The sequence below is a fragment of the Harpia harpyja genome, chromosome 3, assembly GCF_026419915.1.
Source record: "Harpia harpyja isolate bHarHar1 chromosome 3, bHarHar1 primary haplotype, whole genome shotgun sequence".
NCBI lineage: Eukaryota > Metazoa > Chordata > Aves > Accipitriformes > Accipitridae > Harpia > Harpia harpyja.
In genome coordinates this window covers 75,450,518-75,476,857 of record NC_068942.1, presented here as the reverse complement: position 1 = coordinate 75,476,857, position 26,340 = coordinate 75,450,518, and the positions used below count along the sequence as shown (strand labels likewise).

Sequence of the window (26,340 nt, the reverse complement as noted above, 5' to 3'; positions counted from 1 at the left end):
TTCAGTTATCATTGCTAACCAGTAATAAAGGACCCAAACAGCTGTTTCTTTTGCATTTCATCTCCAAGAGTGAGAAAGGGAGGAAATATCAACACCTCAGCACAAAGGAGCTGAAATTATTTTTTTCTGAAAAGAAGATACCAGTCCCTTAGGAGAAAGGTCTCCCCAAACAACACAGCATTAAAATTACCCAAAACTATGTAATATTTAGCAAATGCCACCTCTAACAAAGTAGTGAAATTACAAAGAGATGGGAAGGCTTGTGACTCTGGCAAAACGTTGTTAGGGAATTTCTACTCATGGTAATTCATCTTTTATTTTTAAGCAATAATTTAGGAGAGTGGCATTGAAACTCTGACAGGTCACAACATTTCCTGAATTCAAGACACAGATCACAGGCATGACATGTCCCTGTCACAGGACTAAGCTCAAGCATGTACTTTATCATTTACAAAAAGCAAAATTTCATATTTACCTTTCGTTGAATCATCTTCAATCGGTTGTTTGAACAAAGTGATATCCTTAAAAGTGCACAAGAACAAAACCACTTTTTCATGCTCATTTCTTATAGGTGCAATTTGCATGTAGAACCAAACTGGGGTTCCTGAAGCAGAGAAAAAGGTGACATTGGACTGTGGTGTAGCACAAACTTTCCCCAGCCCGTACAGAGAATACTTCATCATTTATGTTAATATAACACACATGTAGTTTAGGACCATATCTCAATACTTCTACATCTTCCAGATCTTTTAATTTTACCTCCTCAAAGGAAAACAACATATTCCCATTTTTACAGCTTCATTAATCTAATTAGACGATAAGCAGAGACAGGAGGCTTTATAAATCTCCATTCTGAAATAAAATATATTATTCTTTCCCTCTTGCTCTTGTTTTTTCCCAGCATGTCTCACAAACTTAGTGTCTGCAAGGTAGGAAGGCGAGAAAAAATGGATGGATGGTATCTTTGATTCCTTCACATAATATGGAGCTATCAGATCCAAAACTGATGGAGTATACCGTCAAATGCTCCAAATTTGATGCTATTTAAGAGGACCTGAGCTAACCCAGACATAGACCCTAAATGTCCTATCAGGACAAATCAGGAGATTTGATTTCCTTTTTGTGTTTCAGGTCATACCCTCCACCTCCTCATTGTCCTGACCAGTGGAGCACTCTCCCAAGGCAGTTATCTCTATTTAGCTTTTGAAATAAACACAAAATATTTTTCGAATCCTACCACTCATCAAATAAACAGCCAAAAAACACCTACGGTGTTGGAGTGGTTAGCATGGCTTTTGGTAAATCCTCACTGTTCACACAGGGCTCCTGCAGGTGCACAGGAGCTGAAACTGGTCTTGTTTCCTCCTAGACTGAAACACACATGGCAGTCCCCCACGTACATGCAGGTCTGCCCTGTGAGGGGCGAAATCCTAAAAGACTACGCAATTTGCTAAGAAACACGCTGTTCACCTGCAGGGACATGAATGTCAGAGATACCTTCCATCCAGCAAAGCTCCATGCCCACGGCTGTGTCCCCTCCCTCCCAAACTTGCACCTATACACACTGCACTATAAATGCCTTCACAGCCAGCTAATTACCTTTGGGATTGCATGTGATTTCAGCCAGTTGACATAATGGCTTTTCTCCTGAGCTGCCTGAATGCCAGCCTGAGAGCTGACACATTGAGACAAGCCGCTTGCCCACTGTTAGGCCACGGGCATCCCTGGCCCCCCCAAATCTGCTCTAATGCACCACATCTGGGAGCTGTGCCAGGAACTGCAGGATAGATGCCCAGAGGGCAACAAAGCCCATTTGGACTATGACTACTGCAGTGAAGGTTAAAATCCACAAGGTTTTGAAACAAAATTCAGCATTGCTGAACTGGGATTAAACCAGTAACTTGCTAGCAGTAAACTGGAGAAGTAGGAGAGATGGGGGACTACTTTTTGTGATAATTCCAAAGCCATTATGCTGACTCCTTGATTATCTCAATTCCTGGTTGCTAACCCAAGATAAAAGATTTTTTCATAACTTCTAAAACAGAGTGCTGCAGCTCTCTGGAGTAATACTGCACTTCACCTAGCAACCCATCAGCACCCGTTGAAAAGCTCTGAAAGTAAGTAGACAAAATAACCTGTACAACAGCACTGATAAAAATCAAAAACGGAGGCAAGGTGGCGGCTGCTGTAGAAGCAGCAATCTGGGCGAAAGCAGGCAAAGAGGTTTCCTGAGTATTACCATACATAGATATAGATATATCCACACCTAACATGGTTGCTGAACAGTTGGGTGGGTAGAGCTGAGGACTATATATGAGGGAATGCAGTAAAGAAGAAAATTGTAGCAAACTTTCAGGTCTGAACCTGAAACCTGCAAGCTGGGTTAAAATGCCATGGGGGCATGTGAAGTCAGCAGTCGTACGGGTGCTGCCGGAGAACATCAGCTCTTAAAGATCATCTCTGTGCCAAAGGAAAGAAAGATGAGAAAGCAACCTGAAAAATCTCAAAATCTCCCTCTGCCAAAAGCATAAAGGAACGGATGAGAAAAAAAAGGGTTGTGCCACATCATGAAAAATACACAGCACGTCTGGACCTACAGTTTGAAAATGTGGGTGGGAGGGTGCTCTGAGAGCACTGCAAGCTCCGTGCAGGTTCTCTGCGGGTGATAAACACAAGCCCTTTCACAGAGTAACTGTCTACATTTTGCAGAAGTATATTCATACCAACAGATAACTATTCTTTATTTCTTTATCTGCTCCAATATTCAGCCTGGAGAATAAGCAGGCAGTTTCTTGAAGGCCCTTCTTCCACAAGGCTCAGAGTATGACAAACGGAAGCAAACCCTGGGCACACCAGCTGCTGAACTGGAGCCAAAAGGTCAGCCTATTCGCATTAGCAAGAGGTTGAAGTTCTGGGCTTCGGGTGATGGAGAAGAAAGCTGGCAACAGATGTTATGGATGGGAACTGACTCAAGCCTGAAAAGAAATATGAGTACTTTTCCATAAAGTCCTTCTGTAATCCTGTGTAAGTTATGGAAAGTATAGGCTCGGAGATCTGGGCAAAGGTGAAGATTTTATTAAGGCAACTGCAGCTCAATAAATCTCTGAAGCATCATCAAGCTCCAGCAGACAATCCACGACCCAAAGCAAAAAGCGACTGGTTTGTTACAGAAATGTCACCAAGAGAAGGCTTTCCTCTTCTTTCTTATACTTGAATAAAATAGAAAGGAATTTAGTTCAGGACTGGCCCGTGCTAGAGCAGGAGCTGCCAGCCCAGTTAATAAGAAAAACCAGGGTCAGGGAGAGCCCTGGGTCTCTGGGATCCTCTTCAGAAATCACACAGACATAGGGCGTGGCGGTGCTGGGCACCACCACCTGCAAAGATACCCAACACCAGTTTGTCCCAGGGAATTCCCCTAATGTGGGGGAGCATCCAGGTGACCTGCACAGCAAATAGGCAGAGAAGCAGAAAATCTCAAGAACAGACACATCCACATGCTTGAGGAACTGAAAGAGGTCATTTGGAGGGCTCTCCTGGGCACCTGCAGAAACAGCTGGACTTCAGAGCTGCTCTTGCTTCTCTTTTTAATTAAAGCATTGGCTAAAATGCTTTGAAGCAGGCCCAATTGGAGAAATCTGAAGACATTTCCTACTGTTTAAGTGCACATACAGAAAGATTTAGTCTAAAAAGGGAAAGTGGAAGTAAAGCATAATGCATGTGAGTTTGTTTCAAGAAGATGAGAGAATCAAGATCAAGAGATCCAGGATGCTCTCTTCAATGTCATGAAAGGTTTATGTGAGTTTCCAGTGAAATGGGGCAGCCAGGCACAGTTAGCTCTTTCTTAAGAGCTCAGTCACAGCATGTTGGGGAAACCTCCAGCCTCACCCCAGCAAGGTGCTCCATGCCAGCACCGAAATTCACCCAGGGGGAGCATGGCCTCAGCTACTGGGCTCCAGGCAGCTGAACCAGGGGGAAAGCTCTCCAGCCCCACAGGACCTGCACCATCTATTGGGGAATGAAAGCCAAACTGAAGAGAACATCTCCATCAGGATTGTTCTTGGCTTGCGTTTGACAAGGCCACCAACCCAGTCAAGTAGACTCATTCTGCTCAGGGTAGAGGAACCAGCTTTTCTGGAGCACGTTTCATCTGATAGTTTTGGCTTTCTACCTTGGGAAGATGGCCTGTGGCAGTGGAGGAGGCTGCTCATCTCCACTGACAACAGCAGGAATTTCAACCACCAGCCCGGGAGAGATGTCCACACTGCACAAGCCCAGCCTGAGACCACACAACAGTACGGATTTTGTTTAGTATGTGCTATAACATTGATAAGCCATAAGTAGTACTACCCACATACATGGCAGGACAGAAAATGTGACTGGCGTGACTCATGGTTAAGACAAAATGAAGAAAATATTCTCTGGTTCTGGAAACCTCCTGTAAACCCAGTGCCACCAAGAGGAAGGGACTTAGGTCCTACACCTCATGAAGTTACAAAATTCCCTGGTTTTCTAATTAAACCCTGCGTTATATGCCAAATTTAGTACTCTCACCAGAGCTCATACGTGCTGGTTTACACACCGCAGAGGCATCTTGACACTGCTGGGAGCATCCACTCAAGGCAGTCAGGGTCTGGGTTCTCACTTGTGCAGACATGGGGGTGTTTCCTGAGGGATGTGGGGGAACCTCATTCAGGATTTCTTTTCACTTAACCCAGTCAGTTTCCCTTCAGGGAAACAATCCTCAAAACTAAATATATTTTGGAAAGAAGGAGTCAGACTAGAGACAGCAGGGAACAACTACTATTCTTGGCAATGTGAACACTTGTCCTGAAAAAAGAGATCTCTTCTTGAGCTGTGGCAACCAAAATACCTGTTTCTTCTCCAAATCTTGCCCCAAATTTACCCATATGTCAAAATGAAAATTTATTTTAGTCTATTATATACTTTAAATATGCTTCATCACTCCCAACACCATACACAAATATATACGTACTGTTTTTCTTGTAGAGGAGAATTTCAAAGCAGTTTGACTCATAGTTGTCGAAAGTCTGTCTGACTTTTTCAATGGTCTTCTTGTCTGTCAGTTCACCATACATAAAACTGAAAAAAGAAAAAAGGTTTCTCTTTTTTCTGGACAAGCAACAACTTTGTTACAGTCACCTTAAACAGCATAAGCATTGAAGATGCTATTAACTGTCATTTACCAAAGTTTAATCATGATTTACACTTCATTTAAATATTTAGAGGCTCACAAGGAAACCTACAATCGTGAGTAACTATGACCACCTTTTTACCATAAATGATAGTAAACAAATCTACTGTAATGTTTCATTAAGTGCTTTTCTGAGCATATCTTTAAGGATATATGGTTAGAAAAAGAGCTGATAGCTTATAAAACCATTACTGCCACAGCTGCAGGCCATGAGAATACTGCTGTCAAAACAGAGAAAACTGAACAAAACCTCTAAAACCTCCCAAATTTTGTTCAATCCTCTTGAAAAGGCTTCTGGAGGAGGAATGGAAGCTAGTACAAGTAAAGGCTGTTGGCTGAATCAATGGTTACAAATCTAATCTTGTCAAGATGCATCTGGGACAATAAGATAATCGGAATCCTTTTCCTAAATACTGATTATAAATAGAGGTAGGATTTAACCAATAAGAAGTGATGACTGTAATGCTCTGAAAATTCAGCACAGAAAGCAAGTGTGTGAGTTGTCTCAGTGTAGCTATGTCTGCACTACTACCAAACATAACCAAATTCACCCTCATTTTCCTTATTGTATACCGCATTTCTTTAATATTTCAGTGAAAATACGGAAAACATTAAAATGCTTTTGGCGACTCATCCCTCTGCAGGCTGAGAATATAAAAATGTAATTTTAACTCTGCTATTTCTTGCCACTTGACCATCTCATCTTTGCATTCTTTTCCAGGTCATACTTTCAGCTGGTGTAAGGAAACCCAACCCCCTGACCTTACTTTTGAAAGCCTTTGTAAGGAAACAGCCAGTCTTTTATTGTTATTCTTCCCTGGATTAAAAATAAGCGAAGGCCACTCTGTGCAAATTCCCAATTACAGAACTGAAGGAAAATGGAACATGGGATAAAAGCTTTCAGACACTTGGATGAATATACTTTCAATTGATCAGACTTTTTTTTTTTAATTTTATTTGTTCACAAACAGTTTGAGCTTCAGCTGAGACCTACAACAGACAACCCTGAGAATGTGAAATAGAAAAGAAAAGCTATCAGTGCCTCTGTGGTTTCAATGCAGCTTCTCTTTTATTGATCAACAGACTTCCAAAGGTTCAATAAACATTTATTTTATGTCTAGTGTTCTGAAAGAAACAATAAAACAGCATAGTGGTTAGTGACTCGGCAAGCATTAAAATACTCAATGAAGGCCAGACCATGAATCTTTTCTTTATACAGCCAACCAAGGGAGGTAATGGGGCTGCTCCCAGAATAAGGTGCTGCCCAGCGTGGGTGATAGAGGCAGACCCAGGGCAGACTACAACATCTCTATGTCACTACAGGCACTTCTTCACTGGTAACACAGGGAAAGCTATTGATAAATGACACGTCATAACTGTTACCTTTGGGACAGCACTGTAATGGAAATGCCACTACAGCGACTGACATCAGGAAATGGTTTTACCAGGGCACAAGGCTTCATTAAGGTACTGCTTATCATTAACATACACAGCTGCCTTTAGGAAATGCAAATCACAGCCTACTGCTCATTTTCATATGACCTGCCTTTCTTTCCTGAGTTCAGCTGATAACCTTTTATACATTTATACATGAGATGACACCAAAAAGAGTTTGATTTTTTTTTAATCTATGCGTGTTTTAATGCACTGATGAGATAAAGCAGAATGCTCTCCTCTCTGCAAGACAAAATAAGAGTTGATAGTTTTCACACAGCCTGTTGTGCAATTGAATTATCTTTTTTTGTTTTCTTCAGATTTAAAACAATGTTTCTCTTAGTCCTGAAGAAAAAAATAACAAAAATTTGTTAAAGTGCTTGACTTTACATGGCTTATAATACAGAAAGTCATCATTAATTAGTGTTAAAATGACAAATCGTACTTGGCGTTCTGAGTGGTGGACGATACCAGTTAGCACTGCTGAATACAATCAATCAACTTTATGTTTTAAATTAAAGGCAGCTTATTATTGCAGTAAGCCTGTAACACTCAAATCTTACATTATTTTCACATATAAAGAGACATTTTAAAGGCTTGTGGAATAATAAAAACATTTTTCAGGTGGCGATTTTTAACAGCACCAAAGAAACATCAAAGCCACTCACTGTATAAGTTATATAAGATCTCTGCTTATCACAGGTTTAATTTAATTTAGTCTGCCCTATTTTGTACACATGGAGGGACTCCTACTTCTTCAGTCAATCACTCTGTCTTTTTCTGCCTCATGTTTTTTGTTATTTAGTGTTTGTCGAGTGCCTTCAGTGCAAACTGTACAAGGCATAAATACCAACCCCCCCCGCTACTGGGAATCTTACTACCTAGAAAATAGACTTATCAAAGAGAAACAAGACTTACTGAAATACTCAGAGAAAGGAACAATCTTAGATAATTTCCCCATCTCTGAAACAGACCATTTGTCATTTAAGATGCCTGGGCTCCCATCTCCCTTTGAAAGCATCCCTTGGCACAGAAAAGCATAGTGTGCTCTTTGTAGCATGCTCTTCTGTCCTTTGTCAGGATCCAGAGCAGCGGCATCAGAACAGCTCCAGGTCTGCAGTGTGTGCCAGGGCGATATTTAACAGCTGTCTGTGAGGAATTATCCAGGATAGAGGACAGGTGAAGCACAGAAGGCATATGATCCTACATCCAATTTACAGCTCTGTTCATCCTGAAGCGTTGGATGAAAAGGCATCAATTACAACAGACGAACATCTACCCAGGAGGAACAGCAAATACAGATACACGTCAATAGCTTCAGAACTTTGCAAGTTAAAGAGCAGGCACAATTTTTAAGGAGAAACTGTGCAGCTCCCTGCGTCCCACTGGCACACTCGGCAAGGTTTCTTTGCACAGCTTTGGCAGTGCAAGGAGGCCTTCTCACACACACAAAAATCAGGTCACGGAGGCGACATCCCAGTATCAAATCTAACTTTTTTCAAGTCCAGCACACTGTACCCACCATGCAAAATCCCATTTCTTTGAACACGGTGGGAATTTTGCCATTAGCTTCACTGGAGACAAGATTTCACTCGCAGACTTTTTTTAATCCCACTTGAAAAGGCAATAAATCAAAACAAGGGAGAGCAGAGATGCTGACTGGAGCTCTGCAAGTGTTTCAGTGGAAACACTACCTGTAAACAACCGCTTCAGCAAGGAGATGCAATTCTCTCCCCCTGTACAGCTGGAAGGCAACACACAAAGAGGGCTTAAGAGCAGGTTTCCTCTTTGAAAACAAAACCAGCAACCAGCTACTTCCAGCCTGGTGTGAGGCTCTCGGGTGCAAGGACGGGCAAGCGAAGCAAAACCTGGCACAAATGCCAAGTGTAAAATGCCAGGGTAGGTCTACTAACCAGCCACTCAAAGGGCTGCCTGCTCTTCCAAAGGCTTGATGAGAATACAGAGCTTAACTGATAAGCAACAATATTTAAGAAAACACTGATAGTACTTGCAACATTAAACTGGATTTTAATGTTTTATGACTGTTTATTCTTTCAGTGCATTCATGAAGGCATACATTGTCATGACTATGGGCAACCGGGCATGAAACAAGTGGTTTTCCTACATGCTGGTTGATCTACTGGTGCACCTCCAGGCACAGGTTTTTGCATGGTGGATTGAAGGTTAGAGGTGTCACAATTGCAGATGCCCTGTTCCTTCTGGACTCAGCTCATTTTCATTTGGCACAGAAATGCCTCACCAGCACACAAGTTCTTCCACCTAAAAATCCTGTGCATTTTAGCACTCACTTATACCAATTATTCTGTATATCAGCCCCAGCTACACATGCGACTTTCAGTGCCATGTGCACCCAGAAAGAACACACACTGATTGCCATCACGCAACATTCACGTAGCCTGACCCCAATGTACACTGTGCCTTCTGTATAGTGCCCGTGAAATTAGGGAGTCTGGCACGCGTACTGAGGTATGTCTAAGCGATTTTCCTGCCAATGGGCACGTTGTTACTGATTAAAAAGATGCGAGAAGTACAAAATCAAAGGGATTACCAGCTCATCACAGGACTAAGTAATTGCCTGCGCTGGAACAAAAATCACTCGCACCTCCAGTGCCTTCAGTTCACCCAGCCCTCCCTGTGATCAGTGTCAGCCAGGACCACCTGAGACTGAATATGATGATGACATATGAGCAGCCCCGATGTAGGGTATGGGGTGGGACAGACAGAAACAGGATATAGTGAATACTTGCTGGAGTACCCAGGAGAAAAGATGATTTGTCCTCTATCACACTCATGATCAGTAACATCAATAACTCGAATCAGGGGCTAGATTTACATTGTTTGTATCGGTGTATTTTAATTCGGTTGGAATTTTGGCACTAAAAAGCTGTAAAAACAGACCCTTCCAAAACCTGCAATAAAGGTGTGGCACCAGAGCACTCATTCCAGAGCACCTGCCTTAGAACAGTAAAGCAAACATTATATATAAAGCAATTTTTATGTACAATGTAACATAATCTGGGCACAACACAGCAAATCTGGACTGAGAGCCTGACTCAGAAAATAATACAAGTAATAGCCCCAGATATCAAAAAGCCTCCAATGGCATTCTACTGAGTAACCCTAAGCAGGCAGCATTGGCCTTCAAGACTATTTTCCATTCCATAAGCTCTTTATTAGAGAGTAGCTCCAAAGACATTGCTCTGGAAGGCTACACACTGCATGTCAGACCATGCCAAAAACCTCTCCAGCTCTCCTTTAATCTGCGAAGACTGGGATGTCTCCTAAGAAGCAGGAAACATCACACTGCATATGTAATTCTACCAGCTAAGACCCAGGCACAAAAGAAGTACTAGCCATGCTTTGAGTGTAGAGGCCTCTCCAAAATCCAGAGATGAATATATAGAATGACAAAAAAAAAAAGAAACAAAAGAAAAATCTCTGCTACCAATTCCATTTTCCACAGTAATTCCTCCTTGAATTTGCATCTGTATGATTCACCTGCACGATCTACATGAACGTGGTCAAAACAGGGTCCTTACAAATGGTAACTAGAGCCCATCATACTCACAAAAAGCACTCAGATGGAATAAACCTTTTGGTCCCCCCAGTATTTGAGGCACAGGGGAATTATTATCAGAGACATATTGCTAAACCTTCACTCCCCCAACATTTTCCTACAATCCAATTCTGTATTTTTCATTATTTTAACATGCACACACTATAAAAGTGCTGGCTCACAGCAAACATATACAGTTCAATATACAGGATAGCAGAGAGCAAAGGGGAAAGCATGCACGTATATCCGGCATGGCTGCGATAGGGCTGTTTCTTTCAGCCTCGCTGAGTCTATCGACTCTGTTGCTACTGTGTGAATGAATGATTCATTTCAGCAGCATGTGCCCATCTCTTCTCCATTGCCCATTAGAGGACATGGGGCTGCACAGAGCAACCCCGGACCCCCAGGGCTTCCTCCCCTTCCTGGAAGCGGAGAGCAGTGACCACACATCAGCACATGTTGCTTTTTGGAGAAAGTGATGACTGACATCCAAGGACAGGCTCACTGCCTGCCCTGTTCCTGCCAGCTGGAGCATCAGTCAACGATCAGTGTCCGGCAGCACCAATCTCCCAAAAATCATGGCTGTAGATACACAGTCCCCTCCTCCCAGTGCCCTGGAGTTGGTCGCTCCCTGAACACATAAAGGGAAAACCTATACAAACTTTTATCTCAGCCACTCCTTGTTGCCTCTGTCCCTGGTTTACTTTGCTCATGCACACGCATTAGGGATTTAGTCTTTCCCCAAAGCATCTCCTTTTAAAGGATGCAGCAGACAAGGCGCAGATGCATGTCTAACCATAAATCACAGCTGCCCGCTCCTGAAAGACCACCAACAAAAGGAAAAAAGCCATAGAGCTGCAATGCTCAGAGTAAATATATCATCAGCTTAATCGCCCTCTTGAGAATAAAGATGCGGTTTGCACATTACTGTGCTCTGTGTGTGTGTGTGTGTGTAATAACAGGAACCAACATGGGCTACAGAAGAGCCCACTGCCTCCTAGCATGATAACAGGAGAATTAACAAAAAATCTAGTAAAAAAAGCCTTTGAAATATATTACCTAAACCCCCACTTTCTTTATTGGATCATTAGCTAGGGCACATTCGTACTGGTATTAGCCAAAATAAATTTCAGATGAGAAAAGAATAAGGTCTAAATCCTCATAATATTTACCCCCTCTTTGGGGGGCACCTGTAGTTCACCCTCATTCACTGCTAAAACTTTTTAAAAGCTTTTCCATCAAACAGTCTTTATTCCCGCAATGCTCATTGCATTTATGCAGTTACCAGACGATGATGGGAACTTCCAAACTGGGCAGATTTGGCTTGCTTTCAAAACAGATTTGGGTGAAACGTATTAAATCTGTAGATGTTTTAAGTAAAATTAAAATATAAACAACATGAATTTAGCTTTCTTTTATTTAGGATTAAGTCTTACAAGATCCTAACCACTATCCCAGATTTAGCAAAGGACTTAACATTAAGTATTTGAGCAGTTTGTTAATCCTGGTGGAACTAACCATTGATTACTGGAAGTTAGTCAACAATGTGCTTAACTGAATGCACATCGTTAAGTGCTTTACCATGTCCCGGATAAGTTGCTGGTTTCATTCATTTAAAGCCTGTTTCAGTACTTCAATTTCTGAAAAACAATGCTTTTCTTACATCAATCCTTTTCCCAAAACCTAACACTTCTTCCCAGCAGATTATAATTTTAAAAGTGCATCGAGTGGCAATGAACAGACAGTCGGCATACCTGCAAGTGCTACTCTTCTGCATGACGTCAGCTCGATGATATCCAGAGAGTTTACAAAAACCGTCATTACTATAAACTACGGGCCAGTCCACAATCTGGGCATTTCCCAACAAAAAACTGGATTCTGAAAAGAGAAAGAGGAGAGAGAGAGAAAGGGTGTTGTCAGTGGCAAAGTACATTTAAATCTTACGTATGTTACACAGCAGATGCAGACGGTTATTCGTGATGGTAACTTCTACCATGAAATTTCAGAGAGAACTGAAATCAAAATGGGCATCAGAAAATAAATCATGATGAAACAGGGTAACTCCTACTAACAAAAGTAGCTTCTTGCACCCCAAAATACTGACATAAGCACCAACGCTTTCACAATTTAGAAAGGATTCATTCATTGACAACACCTGGGCAGGGTATCATGTTTGATTTTTGTTTTATAGGTATATAAACATATATCTTGAAATCAACCTTAAATTAACTCGCAAACTGAGTTTTAAATGCTGAACTGTATGTGTGCCCAATGCTGATGATGATTCTCTTGCTTAAGACAATTAAATTTTTCCTCCTGGCAGGTCCCAGTTTGCTGTGCAGGACACAGCCAGCATCCCTAGGATGAGGGACAGAGAGTGCCAGGAGCCACTGGGAGGGGCGAGATGTGCCCACCGCATCTCGTGGTACACACGAGCCCCATCATGCCTGGGAGTGCGGGTGTTAAGTGACCCAGGTGGAAATTCAGCATGATTGGGGAACTGATGAGTGCCAAAGGGACTTAGACGTTGAAATAACACAAAACAGGTATCGAATTTCAGTGGCAGTCTATTAAAAATACAGATAGGTGGGTTTGGCTCATCCTAGTAACGAGCATCCATTGCTGTAAATACAAAATATGGGCAGGGAGTATTTCTAGGAGGCTGAACTCAGGTTTAAATATCGCTTCAGTCATCTGTTCTTTCGGTCAGTGCCTACAGTTTATACGCACGGACTGGCACCAACACATTATGAGTTAGTCCTAAAATAGTTTTATTCACTAGTTTGGAAAGATTCTTCCATCCCTGCTTTTAGCAAGGTGCTTCCAAAGAAGGAAATACCTATTTTGCTTAAACACAATGTTGTGGGATTTTATGTTCATTGACACCGTAAACATTCCTAATTTTGTTTCAGAAATAATATTCTTACTTAGTAAAGGTTCTCAAATTGTAGTCTGTGATGATCTTTGGAGCTTTCTTTACTTTTACTGTTAATTTTCAATTTCATTTTGGCTGCAGCTATGGAACTAACTAGTCCTATTCATTGATGCTAAAAAGCTATTAAAATATAACTATTAACAATCACTGCTGTATAGAAATTATAGGAAACATTCCTTTCAGCAGTTCTTGGGGGGGGGGGGGGGGGGAAATTAAGGAGATTTTTACAAATTTTCCTCATAATAGCCGAAGAATGGTTATGCCAATTACTGAGGTGCACACATTCATTTTCACATAAAAGTGACACTGGGTTTGCATAAGCTACACACACCCTTCTCAGGGTATTTATAACTGTGACTAGATTGTACATTATGCAAGCATTATTCCGTTGTACATGGAAAGTGTACTGAAAAAAAAAGTATTTCTTTTTTCTTTATAAGCATGAATTTGGAAAAAAATAATCTGGAGATTATTGGATTTTCTATAGAAAAGCAGATTAAAAAATATTTAAAAGCCAACCAATGTGAGAAACAGAAGTTTAGATTTTGTGAAATCTAACACTTTTAAGCTCAAAGAATTTATTTGAATCCATCACAAATATTCTTAAGCCTAAATGCCAACTTGAAAAATTTGCTTTCCTACCCGAAGGGAGATGCCCTCGCTACAAGCAGCAGGAGACACGGAGTAAAACCTGAGCATTACATAAAATCTGCCTGGCCTTCCGCAGCCTTTTCGGCACCGGGGACTCAGCCCAGCTTTGCTCAGCACAGCCCACATACTAACACAGGGGACATCCTAACCCCCTGGAAACCAAAGGGTTCAATGGAGCTCATCCCATTGTATTGATGTTTCCCCAACACCTTGCATCTTCTCCAGTTTGGAAAAGGGGAGACATCACCAGACCCCTAAACCCCCCAGGCTCCCCCCATGGCAGCCACCCTACCACCACCACACCCCAGCACCTGGAAAGGATGGGAGCGTAAGCAATTCTTAATTTCCCATCCCACAGGGAAAAAACCAACATTACAAGTCTTCTGGTTAGATTTGGAAAGAGAATTCTTTATAGGATTATCTTCGCCAAAATCTTGCTCACATATCTAGATACAACGGGCACAACCTGGGTGATGAGAGACTGCAATACCAAACTCGCTCGTGGATGCTGTGCACATCTGGGTGCTCCCAGAGGACCACAGTCCAAAAGCAGATAACCCTGCTTCGAAGCCTCCCTGTCCAACAGACATGATGTTGATTGTGTATTTCCACCACGTAACTGTTTCAGGACACAGAGTACACAGCAAAAGATACATGTTGCAACCAGCAGCTGACATACAGCATTTAATGGCTGTCTTCTATGGATTTTATACTTCTTTACACCCGAGGGTCTCAAAATACTTGACAAAGCATTCACTAAACTGACCAAATCCACTGGAAACTTGGGAGGGAACAAAACATAAAGCCAAACCATTGACACTTTAAAAAAAAAAAAAAAATCCCATAAAAGTAGAAAAAAATAGACTCTAGAAGTATCTTGGTAGATACAAGTATTTGTAAGGTTAGATCAGGTATATAGTATAGGTACTAGAAACTTGACCAGATATTAGAATATGTTTTCTTTTGTCCCCATGAATTTTTCTTTACTTAATTGACTTCTTTTTTACCCTTGTCTCCTAAGCAAATAAGGCTTATTCACCCATGCTCAGCACGTGAATATGTATGTGTGTGTTCTACTCCAGCTGAAGAAAAACCTTGAATCAATGTTTGCATCTTGTTAGAGACCAACGAATCTAACTGCGGGCACAAAGCCATAGGAATCCATGTTTCATTAATGTCGCTGCTCACTGAGCAGCTTGATAAAATTTAAGGAAGAACAGGCCAGCGTCTGACCCTTGGGTTTCGTTGTGTACCCAAGTCTCAGCATCCACAGGACTCCATGCCTACCCTACATTTTATCAGGTGCCGTGGTATTTTCTCCAATCAAGACACATATTCATTCTTCCCTATTTCTACAATTTCTCCAGATCAAAACTCCAGGCAGATTTAACTTTACATTAGCCAGTCCATACCCAGCTGTAAACATCCAAACTGCGTACTGGCTGACAGGACACTTTGAGAGAACTTTTTTTTGGCCATAATACCTTAAAATTGCAGAGTGCAAAGGGACACGGAGGAGTTTTTGCTTTGAGTCCTCTGCTGTGACTCCTTGTATATTCTCTAACACATCTCCATTTTGGAGCCTAACCTTGATCAACAACAGAGACTACTTAGTAGAGAATACAACCTTAGGGTTTCTAGGAGGTTTGTGTAGTTGGGGAAGAGACTGCTTTATATCACGCCATCACCACTTACCACTCCTGAAAGTCCATTTCTGCAGTTACCTCCCCTGAGGTTGGGTCCTAACAGCCAGTCCTGGACTAAACCCATCTGCCTGCCTGACTTCCACATTTCTACAACTCCGTTACGGCTTTCTCACTAAGAAAGGTCAATCACAGTTGTGCCTTGGGTTAAGATCTCCATCAGTCTGACTATGGCAAATTCCATTCTGTTCAATTTCCAGCTGGCTGCCTGAACCTGGCATAAGAGACAAGGGTTGGAAAAAACTCATTTCCTCTCCACCTCCAGTTGCCATAGGGCAGCCTAACACCAAAGACGAGTCTTTTCCCTTCCAAACACAACTGGCTGCACGTTCCTCCAGGCCTCCTTTGCCAGCAGCTCCAAAGCAAGGACCCTCAGCCAAGGGGACCTTGACGTCCCCCAGTGCCCTGCTGCAGTGATTCTGTAGCGAAGTCCCGTAGCAGCCTCTTAGCACAAGCCAAGTCTTCATTCAAGCAGATCAGGTATAGCAAAAGACAAGTGTGCTACAGACCTGCCTACAGGCTGCCAACTGACTTGCTCCTTCCCGAGACATATCCATACTCGTTGCACGCAACTGGGAGGACACGCACCCAGACCACAGCTAGTCACCCCACGGCAGCCCAGGGACGTGCCCCGCTGGCGTTGCTGCAGGCAAGCACTGGGTGCACCTCCATTATCAAACCCCAGGTTCAGCACCGGTCCTCCCCTTCCCCTGATGGCCCACACTCCACATTGGCTAATTCATAGCAAAGATCCTTTCTGGAGTGAGCCAAAGGACTTTTACACAATCACTCTTTTCTAAAGCATGGGCATGAGCTCAGCAATGCCACACACCAAGGACTGCTCCCACCCCACCCAGGGCAGAAGCCTTCTGCAAGACAGACCCAGGCTTAGACTCCCTTCATGGGAGAAGCCAGCTCTCCTTGCCTGCTCTAGTCTTCAACAGATAAGACTGGTGTTTTGTGCCTTCTTCAGAAGAAAAAGGAAAGGAGCCAACAAAAGGTCCGCAAATTGCAGGGTGGTGAGCATAGCAAGGACACCAGCACTGGGATCTCCACAGCTGTCTTCCTGTTGGGATTCAATACACAACAGCTATATTCTGCAAGCTAGGTTTTTTTTAAAGAATATAATATATTGGAGGTATTCTCAAGGGTATGTATTACTTAACAGAGTTTAGCTACTAATAACTGGACGACAGTGAATTCAGCCACTACGCCTACACCAGAACACCTGGATTTACTCAGTTTTTAAGTACACCATGACTTCACTGAATGAGTAGTATCACAACAGGGATTGCCAAGGATAGCCAAAGTTACGGATGGCAATGCATAAATACAGCTCGCATTCGGCAGTAAGACACTGGTAACTAAAACTTGCGCAATATCCGTGCTGTGGCCCAGAAAGGAAAGTCTTCTGTCTCCATGTACAGCAGCACCCAATCTGACAAGTATTTTACTATGGAGGCTGGGAATTTCTCCCCTGGTCCGCTAGACATTGGCCATCGCTGAAAGTAGGACACTAAATCTGAGAGCCAATGGTCTGATCCAGTATATGAAACTCTATGCAACTGTGATCCATATTACCATGTGGTGATACCTCAGACTGAAAACATTAATGTGCAGCTAACTTCAAAACTTGCATGATGATTAGCCTGAAGTGTCTGGTAATGCATTCATCCTTGCTTGGTTTTCTCCGATGCACTGACAATGCAATTCCACTTCCCATTTCCTTAGAGATAAAAGTCAATTTTTATTATTTCTAAGCTTGTCTTGATGTCATTGCCTTCACCAATCATTTTCTCCACCCATCTCCCTCTCTGATATATTGTAGAGAGCCCAAATCACAAATCTGTAGGTTGCATAAGTTCTTTAACTAGCCATGTCTAAACACCAGTGTCTGTCTATAAAAGAGCAGGGAAGCAGGGGCTCGCCTGTCTCAGAGTTGCTAGATTCCTTTTAGGAAGTCAGCAGGCTTTTTATTAGCTAATATAACTCTCCTATTTACAAGGTTTAATACTGATGGCAAGGAATTGGGCTATTAGCGGCATACAGTTAGCAAAATTTCATGTTGGAAAACACAATTGAGGAAAACAATTGTTAACGGCACTGTATTTGCTGTTGCTGCACTTCTGTTTTGTAAAAAGACTCTTTTGTATAAATGCAGTCTATGCTGTAGAGCAGCAAGCCTTTAATCTTACTCTATCTTGCAGTAGCTAATACTCAACACAGCACTGAGCCTTGTTCTGTTTAAAAAAAAAAAAAAAAAAAAAAAAAGACCACAGTGTGCAAGCATTTTTTTTTAACCAACAAAATGCCCAAAGCAGTGTAAAATTCATGTTATGTAATCACAGGAGAGCAAGAACAGCTAAATCATTCCAGGAGATATGCTTAGCCAAGTGAGAAACATTGTCTCTAATCATCTTTTCTCAAGAATGCCTGGGTACCACTTGTAACCAAAATTGTTTAAATCACCATTTCAGAATTCCATCTCATCCCAAGAAAACAGGCAACTAATCTTTTTAGAAAAGTCACCATTGAAAAGATGTTTTAAAAAAATGAAGCGGTGGCAGAACACAAGTAATAATAATTATTATAATAATAAAAAGTAGCAGTGTTTCCATCTAGGAATAAACTCCTAACTCTAGCAACTTTACACAGAGCTGTCCTTTGGAATTACCACCCTTCCATTGCAGAGCAAATGCAGCCCGGACCTGACAGGGTCTGTGAAATGTCTGGAATTTGCCTTTTTTGCTAATGCTGTCTTATAAAAGCCCCAAACCACTTAAACTGCTGTCAGCTGACTCTCCTTATAACTACACAGGGTCAGCATATTACTGCAGTCTTGTTCAGACCATCTTGGAAAACTCGTGGGGCTGTGTGTGTGTGTGTGTGTGTGTGTGTGTTGGGGAGGGGTGTCCTAAAAAACATTCTTTTTTTTTTTTTTTCTTTTAGCTCTCCTGAGCAAGTCTCGGCCCTGATAATACAGAGTTCTACCGGTGTTGTTTGCAGTGACTCCAACCACATGCCGGAGCCGTACTGCATCCCAACAGAACACAAGAGAAAATCCTAAACCCTTCTGGAGGGCAGTGCCCTCTGCAATCAGCCTCAACGGGCACCAACATCCCTCCAGCTCTGGGGTCGGCTGCAGACAAACCGCTGTGCTTGAAGCAGCAACCTCCGCCGGCACTTCGTACTCCTTACTATAAAACCACATCGCTGTTTTCTAACAAAGCTGTTATTTCCCCGGTGTCTTTAAAGCATGCAAAACATCAGTGTCATCCAATTTATCCAGCACATTAAGCGTTGCTTGCCTGAAAAAAAATCTCTCAAAGGACTAACACTTTACGTCACCTTTCCGTACCAGTGTTGTTTTCATTTAATACTCATATTATGAAAATGCAAAGAGGGATAAACCCAGAGCAAGATGCCACCATACCGACTATGCTAAAATGATCTATTTCCTGCCCCATATAAGTGCTCCTCAAATAAAACAAAAGATAAATAATCCAGCATTGGCTGAAATATTAAATCCACGTGTAAGTCACTTAGCTGGGAACGCAGCAGCTTTCAACAATTTAGCAAGCGAGCTCAAGAAGAAAGATTATAGTCTGCCTGGAATTTACCTCCTAAAAACTTAAAAAATTAATTTAAATCATTCTGAATGTGAAAGCCCACAAACAGCGCGGTCCCCTGCCTTTATTGTGGCACAACATCACTGACCCCAGGAGGAGTTTTGAATCAATAAGGACAAGAGATCGTCCCTATGAGTTGCCTGCAAAATGACATTTCATACAATCCTGGTCACAGTTTCTCCCCCACACGTTCGTTTATCCTAGAGTTAAACTAATCCTCACCTATCCCGGTTATCATCGAAATGCCACCGCTGAATCTGTTTTCTATTAAAATTATGCAGAACACAACACAGATGTAGCAAAACTAAATTTAAACTGGAGCACACTGTAGCTCTCGCTCAAGGCACACAGGAACCCTCGGGGAGCAACCAAAAATCAGATTTCTAGCTTTATACAAACAAGAGCGCTTGCTTCACATGCCCAGATGAGAAAACTGTTGTAACAGTAGTTGTTCAGACACGGGGGCTCCTCTTGCAAACACTCAGCCCAAAGCTAGTCCTGGCTGCAGCTTCACAGAGCCTGGCTGTATCTCAAAAAATCTGTTTTGGCAGAGGATCGTCTGCCTCTCCCGTGCTCTCCTCTTTGCTCCTAAAGCAAAACTATCAACAGGACGGATCCCAGCCCAGCACCGAGGTGCTGTTTCAGGTGAGTCTCCTAAGGGGCTATTTGGAAGCCAGCAGTTGGACTCCCTCCCACTGCCACGTGTGGGTGCAGGATCGGGCCCTGGCTATCTGGGTTACCCGGGGCTTGGCACTTCAAATAGCCAGTCACTGAGTGTGCTGATTAAACAAGTACCAAACTTTTTTCTGAAAAGCGGGTTATTATGAGCGCTAACTGCAAAATCTTCCTCTATTACTTAATTTTATCAAACCAGAAAATCCTATTCCCTTAGCTTTCCAGGAGAATAACTTAAAATCTCGGTTAACCACTGAACGGTACTCTGTTAAACAGGCTAATTAAATGTATTTCTGCAGCTCACTTAACTTCCTGACATTATTCTTTGGCTGTATACTCCTTCCAATAGCAATAAAAAACCCTGGATGTTTACTCAAAAAAAAAAAAAATCAATAATTTCATTTTTCTCTTCTCACTCAGATTTAAACATTATCCTGGGAACGCAACAACTCTTGCAGTGACCTCTTGTGGCAAGCGCTCAGCAGCGCTCAAGCTTCCCCCAGAAGAGAACATTGCTCCATCTCACCGCCACCGATACGCACCGAAAGAAATACTAGAAAGAGAAGACCCAGAATTTACAAAGCAGCTGATCAGACCTCAAGGAAATCCAGCTATTCCTTTAGCTAACCATACGGCATTATTTGGTTTTCTAAATTAATACGATGGTACGGAGCTGCCATAACCAGGTGGGGTTTTGTAAAAAACACATATAAAAAAATCTTTGACCGTGTAAAACTCCCCCCGATTTCAGCAGCAGTCAGCTTGCTTAATCTTTCTGCATTCAGCAAACCAACTTGAAGGGTAAGGAAAGGGGGGGCACTTGCAATTGAAAACTCCTCAAAAATGTCATCTAGTAATGCTTCTTAGTGTAAAAATCCACTTTGCATTGATTTACATATCAGCAGGCCCCCTGCAGTCGTAGAAACTGCAAAAGGAACCCTGTGCCCTTCAAATGCCAAAGCAAGCCCTAATGACACAAGCTCCTTGGTCATCCCTTCGGTCACTTCTCCGCAGTCAACTGAACTAGATGATGGAAACTTTCACCCCACAGTTTATAGTGCCTTTATGCAGAGATTTAGGGAACTGCTGAGGTCTGCATTTTTTTCAGAGGATCCCCAAAGACAGACATCCTGTAAACTTGAAGTAACTTGCTTTAAAGAACTTTCTCTCTGCAGCGTGTGTAACTTAATTTGAATCAGATGAAAATGCAGCTTGTTTGAATTCAGGGGAGAGAAGCCTACAAGTATCATGTCCCATGAGAACAACAACGTTTTGTCACCCTGCCTGTAAGACATCAGGTACACTACATGGGCTAGTAAGAAGGACAGGAAAGACAATAGACACTTTTTTTTTTCTATAATACCAGTGTAATAAAAATGAAAAAGGTGTCTTAGCGCTACAATGTGACACTCGCTTCCCTCCCCCTTTCTGGGTAATCTGCCTTGACAACACAGTCACCTGTAAACAGGGCTGATCCTTTTGCCCATCAAAGTCACAGGGACCCAGCAGGGCGTAAAGCTCTGTCTGAAGGAACTGCTTTGTAGGAACATGGCACGAAGCTGAAAAAGGCCAGGAATTAAATGCTAGCTTCATTAAAGCTCACGGTAAAATTCCCATGTAAGCCTTATGGAGCAAAGATTTCAGCCCAAGTGTCAAAATACATTTGTGAAAGACCTGAAAGACCCATTTTCCCGAGGAAGCTTCTAAGAGTTATTGCAACAGAAACAATAACCAATAATGATGACTCTTATCATATAGATAAGACTATATATAGTATTCCACTAAATTAAGCCCCTCTCCCAGACTGTTAGCGCTCTTTACTGCATATTGCCGCAAAGTCCCAGAGTTAACCTTTTCCCAAACTCATCCTCCACCATAAAAGCAGTTACGCCATTAATACAAGCTTAACGCTTTTGCTGCTAGAATATGTGAAGGGTGAAGACAGACAGGCAAGGCAGACACATTTCCCTGCCCTTGCGTGCATGTCTCAACTTGCCGGATGGCTCTGCATGTGGGCCAGGTCCACGAAGCCCAGCCCTGCTCTAGAGACTTGCCCAGTCCTGTACCCGTTGCACCTCCACGATGCTGAGCTGAGGTCGGTATCAGCAGGAGCTCTGAATGCACTGAAGAAGCAACCAATAACATTAGTAATAACGGGCACAGACTGCTGAGGACATCTTAGGAGATAACATTGCCCTAAGGAAGGCCCTTATTAAAAGTCCAAAATACTAATGACAGTAAAAGGCAGTCACCTTAATGTGATTTAACCCAGTGCTCTCGCAAACCACTTCTTCTTTGAGCTCAGCAAAACACCTGGTGTTCTTAAGATCCAGGGCACAGTCAAGGCTGTAGCGAGATCATATCAATCTTTGTGAGCCTCAGATAAGGCCTTTACTTGATGAATTTTCACTGTGCTTTAAAAGAAAAAAAAAAAAAAAAGATTGCAGAGAGTGCACTGAGATTACCCTGAAGATAGGTCTGTGTGTCCCGAGGGCTTGTCCCTTTTTACCAACCACAGCAGTTGATCTAACGACAGACCCCGCTTCTCCCTGCAGACTTTGTCTCTCCTCGAGTGGAGCTCAGCTGTGGTGCGGGGAAAGAACCCGCAAAGCAGCTTTGCGGTTACCGTCCACCACCAAATACTTTGGGAAGCACCTGCAACGTGCTGCTGTCCAAAAAGCCAAGTATGCCGCTGCTCTAAAACACTTCACAAGCTCCAAGGTGTAAAGTTGTCTCTCAAAGAGAGGTTCCCCGGACAAAGGGACATCATGGGACCCCCCCCATTGCTTTGGCAGTTGCTCCATCCTTCCCAAACACATTAGCTGGGAGAGGAACGTCCGGCAGAGCAGCCCAGAAATCCCACCCCTCCATACGGAGGGCAGAAGAGCCACAGCCTCCCCGTTCCTCTCTGCTCAGCTCTTTGATGCTTTCCTCCTGACTAACTCACCGTGAACGTTTCTCCCACAATTTTAACCTCATTTGTAGCCAAAGCTGAGGTGGAAGTGTTCACAACATTCCTAAAGAGAAAACGCATAGATAAAGCTGAAAATTGAATATATGATTGTTTTTAGCAGCAGGCTTGCCACCATACTAGGTCTGCACACTGGGTTCCCACTATGCCAGTTCTGACTTGCCCCATTTTAAAATTATTGCAATTTTGTCTATAAATTTTGTTATTCAGATCCACCTCTGGCAATTCTGAGTAATTTGTCTCCACCTACATCTCATTTTGAAACTATTGCTTCCCTTTCACCTGAAGCACAGCCTATCTGCCGAAATACCTGTCTAAGTTTTCCAGCCATACCTGTTGTCTAATAGAAGATATTACCTCTATCTACAAACCTTCTCCTGGTTGTTAAGAGAAGACTTATGGTCAAGAAGTGCCGTGGGATTCCCTAAGTGTGAGAAATCTCAAAAGAGAGTGTTCTTGAACCAGGAAAGGTGATAGAAGGGCTTTTTTTGAGGATGCTGAAGATGTATTTTAAAAACCAATCATCAGTCTTTCCTTCATCCTGTTCCTCAACTTGTCAATGAAAAATCTCTTGGAAACTGGTGAATCCAAGTATAAAAACAAAACCCAGCACACAGTCAGCAGACCAAATCCTTGCCTTCTACCAAGCCCTGGCAGGAGATACTTGAACCAGATTTGCTCTACTGGATACCAGTAAGTTTGGATTAAACAGTGCTGAATCCAATGAAAATTACTATTTCTATAAAGGACAAATAGGGTTATGTCCTGGATGACAAAAACAAGAACTAAATCATGTTTCAGGGCACAACACTGACCACTTACATGAGTTAAAAACAAATTCCCAATCCACATTTTGCTTGTTGTCCAATGGGGCAGATTTGCCTCTGTAGCACCATCATGGTGCTTAGGCACCATCAGTGGCAGAGAAAAAGCAGAATGAATGACCAAATCATCATGATTTATGCTCCCAAATTAGACCAGGTTAAAAACTGGCGGGGGATACGTGTTTTTAAAGTACAGTGTTCGAAAGCCTTCTGAGCTTTTCCAGTTTTTGACATCTCAAAGCTTAACTGAGCCTTCACCGGGGAGGACATGTGATTTAATTAGAGCATGATACAAAAGCATGGCAATCCCAAACCATGTTCCCAGCTCTGCCACTGACTTGCTGCATGACCTTGGGAAAGCAACTGTGATGCCTCAAGCCCCCGTTTACGCCACAATTCGAAGAACAGATTGGGAATGCTTCTGTGTGTCCTCTTCCACAGGAACTGTGAAGTGTAATTAAATTCCACCCAGCACTTTGAAATTGTCAGAGGGAAAGTGCTACATAAACCCCTATTAATTAATTTTGCATTTAATGTTCCGGTAAATAAATACAATATTGCGGGAAACTAGCTCTTAGTGATCGTGCAGCTACAGAGCTTGACAGGGAGTCAGCTGCCGACCACAGAACTGACAACAGGCAACGCGGGAGGAAGGAAGCCCCCCAAAAATGGTTGATGATTTAATGCAAGGCTGGCGTTTCAACATACAACATTTTAAAACAAATTCTAAGTCCTCATCCCACTCTTGCTCCTGTGGAAGTCAATGAATCACTAATTCACTACCTGCCATCGAAATCAACTTCAAGCCAGCGCACCAGACCACATTAGTACGAATGTGAGGTAAAACCAGAATCGCGCAATAGGAAGGTGGAAGGGAACGCTTTTCAGCACGACTGCACATCACATTAATGTCTTGATTAATAATACATGTGGCAGCTTTTCTCAATGCTCTGCTCTGCCCGCCTTTCCCATTCACGTCCCCAGATGCACGCTGGCACGGCAGTGCTTTGGTATGGCAGGGTCGCCCTAAACTTGGGCTGTCCAAGGAGGTATCTTTCAGCAGATCCAAAGTCGAGGGGTCTCTTATTGGACTTCATTTGTGCAGACACTCGTACGCTTCAGTAGTTCTGTGCCAGTGCAAAGACTACGTAAAAAAGGAACGTAACTAGCACAAGACTTGCCTAAAGCAGCATCTACATTAACACACCTAGAGAGACGGTGTCTGCAACCACATCGTAACTTTAATGGAGCTGTATAGAGTACTCTTGATCAGTGCTTTGCCCTGGATGAAAAGGTAAAAAACTCCAGCAGCAAGGAACAATTTGATGGCCATGCAGTCCTGAACCAGTCCTGTAAATATTCACCTAACAGAGGAGCTGTAGATGAGCAACTGCAGACAGTTCTTTACATATTTGCTCAGCCACAGGATTAGCATCCTCCAAATCACAGTCACTCCCTCATCCTCTTTCCCCGTACCTTTGCCACGGACTTGAAAGTGTCACAGAATTGCAAACCTCAATGAAAACTGGGTTGCAAGCCCAATTATTAGAGAACTAAAGAACAAGAAGAAGGGAAAAAAAATGACCTGACGAGCAGACATGATATTAGAAACATAAATGATGACTACTTATTTTCAGAAGCAGCTCACCAAAAAAACCCCAAACAAAACAAAACAAAAAACCCCTACAAATTCATAGTACCGACAACGATGTAAGAAGTGAGGGGGGGACAGGGAAAGGACGGCGGAGGGCAGGCTCCAGCGCAGCCCGGCGGGGCACAGCGCACCCCGTTCCTTGAAGGCACCGCTTTGGCACAGACCCATCAGCGTGGCAGCGGGCGCGGCGGCTCCGCGCCCCGAGGAGCCGCCGCGGGGACGGAGGGACGGATGGATGGACGGACGGACGGACGGACGGACGGAGGGAGGGAGGGAGGGAGGGGATCTCTCACCGCTGGAGCGCCGGACAATGTTCTCCAGGAAGGTGTTCTGCGGTGCCACCAGCCCTCTCTTGCCCCCCGGCATCCTGCAGCGCCGGGCTCGGCGGCCGGGGGTGCGCGGCAGCGGCGGCGGCGGCAGCAGCAGCAGCAGCAGCGACAGCGGCGGCGGCGGCGGCGGCGGGGGGGGGGGGGCCGGCGGCGGCTGGTGCGCCCGGTGCCCGTGAGTCGCGCAGGGGCGGCCGCGGCCGCTCATGGTAGTGGCGCCCCCGCGGCGGCTGCAGCGCGGACTGGGGCCGCGCCGCGCACGGCGCCGCCGAGCGCCGCCGCCGCCGCCCGCCCCCCCCTTCCCCCCCCCGCGCCTGCGCGCCCGCCCCGCCGCGGAGCCGGGCCGCCCCGGGACCGGGAGAGGGCGGGGGGGGGGGGGCGGAGCGGCGCGGAAGGGAGCGGAGCCCCGCGGGGATGCGCGGCGGTGGCACCGGGGGTGGCGCCCGGTGCCGTGTCCCGCCGAGCATCGTTCCCTGGCTGTCCCCGAGCCGGGCGCTCCGGGAAACCCCTTCGAAGTTTTGCCCCGTCTGCCTGAGGGAGGCAAACCAAAAAAAAAAAAAACAAACCCTCTAAGCCCCGGCATTTTCGTCTGAGCCGTGGTTTTTTAGGACGGCGTTCCCACGTTCTCAGCGGCTGGGTTTGGGGGAAAACGGACTGCGAAATGCTATGTGACATAACGGAAGGCGGCTGCATTTTGCCCACGAATGATAACCGTAAAGCGCAAGGTAACATGTAAAATGCCAGCCTCG

General features: G+C 43.8%; 1 protein-coding gene across 1 annotated transcript in view; it reads right to left on the bottom strand.

Annotated features, from left to right (window-relative positions):
• KCNH5 (potassium voltage-gated channel subfamily H member 5) overlaps positions 1–25,753 on the bottom strand; it is a 167,136-nt gene extending 141,383 nt beyond the window's left edge. The window contains exons 1-4 of the mRNA XM_052783445.1: positions 25,559–25,753; positions 11,978–12,101; positions 4,994–5,100; positions 476–604 (exon numbers count right to left, since the gene is read on the bottom strand). Coding sequence (XP_052639405.1) covers positions 476–604; positions 4,994–5,100; positions 11,978–12,101; positions 25,559–25,631 — 433 coding nt within the window. The 5' untranslated portion in view covers positions 25,632–25,753. The remainder of the gene's footprint in view (positions 1–475; positions 605–4,993; positions 5,101–11,977; positions 12,102–25,558) is intronic.
• Positions 25,754–26,340: the final 587 nt, after the last annotated feature.